Below are 3,585 nucleotides of genomic sequence, written 5' to 3'. Positions count from 1 at the left end.
CACTTCCTGTGGCTGTGAAGCTTTAATAGGAAACGACTGTGATGTGTCAACACAGACTGAACCACAGACTGAACCACTGTTATCAGCTCTGGACATTAATCTGATAATGATCATAATTCAATAATGTCAAATAGTTCTGAACTGGACTACTGTGAGTGGTTTAATGAGTAATATACTAATGTTACATTTTGATGCTGATGCTGTTGTGTTCGCTTTTGTGTTTTTTTTTTAACTGCAGTTTTGTTCCCAGTCGCTACGACTTCCACCTCTGACACCGTGACCTGATTAATGGAGAAAATAATTGGCAGATTAATTAGTAATGGAAACAATCATCAGTCACAGAGCAGACCCAGATTAAATAGTTAATAATGAGTTAATAGTGCATTTTTCAGCTTTTTAATTTGAAACACAATGCAAGAAAGAGACAAACAGATTAGATTATATGTACTTTATTCATCCTACAACGGGGAAATTCAGTTGTTACATCAGCCAAGTTAAAAAAGAAAGAAAGTAGAGAGGGCTAAAAAAAGAAAGAAACACAAACACAACACAGCTCAACAGACAGAAAATATAGACACAATAAACAATAAAACAATCAACCTTCAACCAGGCAACGTGCAAAACAAGTACTGAGGATATAAGGATATAAGGTGGCCTGATATAAAAGTATTGATAGGTGAAGTGACTATGATGTAAAAATATTGCAACATAAGTGACAATGATATAGATATAAGTATAAACAATATAAATACATATACAGAAGTGAATGTGACTGTTTATATTTTAATTATATACATTTAAATGCGAGACTGTACACTGTTTATCAATGTAAAACTAACTGAATAGTCAGATAGTAATCAGATTACACTACTATTTTCAAACTAACTTGCATATACATGTGCATGTGTATATATTTGTATGTATGAGGCCTGGATTAAATAGTTAAAGCAGAAGTAAGTGATATATTTGTGTTAATATACGTCTTAAATAGTTATATCTTCCGACAGCAATCACTTACATAGAGTGTTTGGACTGAAACACGGGTCTGTCAGTCCCTCTGCTCTGCTCTGAGCCGAGGAGAAAACTTTTATCGTATCCTACAGTTTTTATCCAATGAGGAGAGAGAACGGCATGCAGGGCTGTGTGTGCAGCCAAGGAACGCCGTGAATGTGGTGACGTAGGGACGAGGACTGTTATGGTGCGTTCAAGGAAACTCGTATTTTTCCGACCGTGAAGTGGTACCAGTTCGATCTGGTACGACTTCACCGGTCGGAAGTTACGAGTGGCCGTTATAGTGACTTTCACCGGTAAAACAGGTCGGAAAAACACGAGTGGGTTGCCTGAAACGCTACAAAGTCGTAAGTTGTGACTTGAAGGTGTAATTTACGATTTCAAAAGCCTGCCTGGAACGCAGCATTAGCCAAAACGACCGGACCACTTACTTCTGCTTTAATAGAGAGTTAATAGTGCATTTTTCAGCTTTTTAATTTGAAACCTAATGCGAGAAAGAGACAAACAGAAGTGAATGAGGCTGTTTACATTTTAATTATGCAAAAGTGTAAATTTTATCAATGTAAAAGTAACTGAATAGTCAGATAGTAATCAGATTACACTACTATTTTCAAACTACTGTAACTTGCACATACATGTGTATATATTTCTATAGAGGCCTGGTGTGTTGCAGTGGCTGTGTGTGTCTCTGTGTGTGTGTATGTGTCTGTGTTGTTGTGTCTGTGTGCAGCAGCTCATCAGCTCTGATGAACAGATAAAATCTTGTTTTCAGCACCAACGTGTTGAGATGAGTCCGGTTCTCCTCTTCATGAATCGAGCTATTCAGCAGCAGCAGAAGCAGCTCGGTCGTGACTGACTGACTGACTGACTGACTGACTGACTGACTGCAGCGGTTCATTCATATCTGCTGGAAATCTTACAAACTTTATATCTTTCATCCTGCGAGCGAGCAAAAAAAAAAAAAAGCGGAAGCTGCAGGGATAGAAAACACACACGCATAAAGAAAAGAAAAGAAAGGAAAAGCGTCGAGCTGCGGGAGAAAGAGAAAGAAAGAGAAAGAGAGCAGCAGCAGCAGCAGCAGCAGCTCTGTGTGTGTGTCTGTTCCTTCCCTGGCCTCTGTTCCTTTAATAAACTCATGGTTATCTAGTGTAACAAATGTCTCGCTGCCATCATCAAGTCCAGGCGAGGAGGAGGGAGGAGTTTTTAATGTTCAGTTTGTTCTATGGATCGATGTCTGCTGGCATCGCCTCTCCTCTCGCCCCGCACCGTGCGTAATAATAACACAACCCAACAACCATTACCACACAGGCTTCTTTTTACGCGCTTTCGCCTCCACAGATTATCCAGCGAAGGAGGAGGAGGAGAAGGAGAAAGGAGAAAGGAGAGGAGGAGGAAGAAGAGAAGAGAAGAGCCTGAAGCTGGACCCGGACTGAAGCGGAGCTCCTAACTGACTGACTGACTGACTGACACGCGTCGATCAGCAGCGATATGTTGTACACACTGATGGACGGAAACGGATGGTGAAAGGAGACGGTTCGCTCCCGGTAGGAGGAGGAAGAAGAAGAGGAGGAAGAGGGAGAAGAAGGAGGAGAAGGAGAAGAAGGTGAAAGAAAGAAAGAAAGAATAATAAATAGAAAAAAAAAGAAAAAACACCGATTCAACATCTGCTCTCTCCGGACTGAAAACCACCGGACTGGATATTTTCTGAACAGTGAAAAGAGAGAGACCGAAGTGTCCGAGAGCCACGATACAGACTCTCTCTCTCTCTCTCTCTGCTTCTCTTTCTCTCTGTCTCTCTCCCTCTGTCTCTCTCTCTCTCTATGCATGGACTATCGTAGACCGCATTCACATTTCACCTGGGCTCAGTGTTGAACCGCGACTCCTCAAAGATACAAAAATATCCATCCCGACAGAAATGCCACGGAGGAAACAGCAGGCGCCCAAACGGGCTGCGGGTAAGAGACACATTCATTCTCTCCTTTCATTATTATTATTGTTTTAATTTTTATTATAAGAATCATCATTATTATTATTGTCATTGTTTTTATTATTATAGGCTATTTAAAAGAGACGAGCTGTAACATCAGAGTGTGTGTGCGTGATATTATCAGTGTTTGGTGCCTCTGTGTGTGTGTGTGTGTGTGTGTGTGTGTGTGTGTGTGGAGCACCGGGCTCTCACTACAAACTTTTATCATGTGGGACCTTCAGATCTGATCCGGATCCATTAGATCCATAGACCTCCTGCCCCCCCCCCCCCTCTCCCCCCCTCCCTCTCCACTGTATTAACTGAGCTACTAGAGGAGGTTTTTGGGTTTTTGTAGTTGTTGGAGTTACATAACTGTGTGTTGGTGTGTGTGTCGGTGTGTGTGTGTGTTGTGTAGTGTAGTGGACCAGGATTCCTTCAGTCATGTTGTAATCCAGCTGGGGGGGCGGGGGGGTCCCATGCACACTTACCCCCCCTTCAGTGGTGTGGTGTGTACCGCACTGCTGTAAAGAAAGTCAAATGTTCAAACAATGATGGGAGGTGGAGTGTGTTTGTGTGGAGGTTGCAGCATCACAAGCTGCAGCTGAAAC

At 42.1% G+C, this 3,585-nt stretch overlaps 1 protein-coding gene across 1 annotated transcript in view; it reads left to right on the top strand.

The window, feature by feature from the left end:
* The first annotated feature begins 2,216 nt into the window (after window positions 1-2,216).
* The window catches only part of tshz2 (teashirt zinc finger homeobox 2), a 63,391-nt gene continuing 62,022 nt past the window's right edge, over window positions 2,217-3,585 (top strand). Inside the window, exon 1 of the mRNA XM_085782928.1 lies at window positions 2,217-2,966. Within this exon, the coding sequence (XP_085639054.1) occupies window positions 2,927-2,966 (40 nt within the window). The 5' untranslated portion in view covers window positions 2,217-2,926. The remainder of the gene's footprint in view (window positions 2,967-3,585) is intronic.

The sequence above is a fragment of the Trachurus japonicus genome, chromosome 7, assembly GCF_045865225.1.
Source record: "Trachurus japonicus isolate A0001 chromosome 7, Traja_1.0".
Taxonomy (NCBI): domain Eukaryota; kingdom Metazoa; phylum Chordata; class Actinopteri; order Carangiformes; family Carangidae; genus Trachurus; species Trachurus japonicus.
Note: the sequence above shows the minus strand (reverse complement) of the source record. Positions and strands in the feature narration are given on the sequence as shown.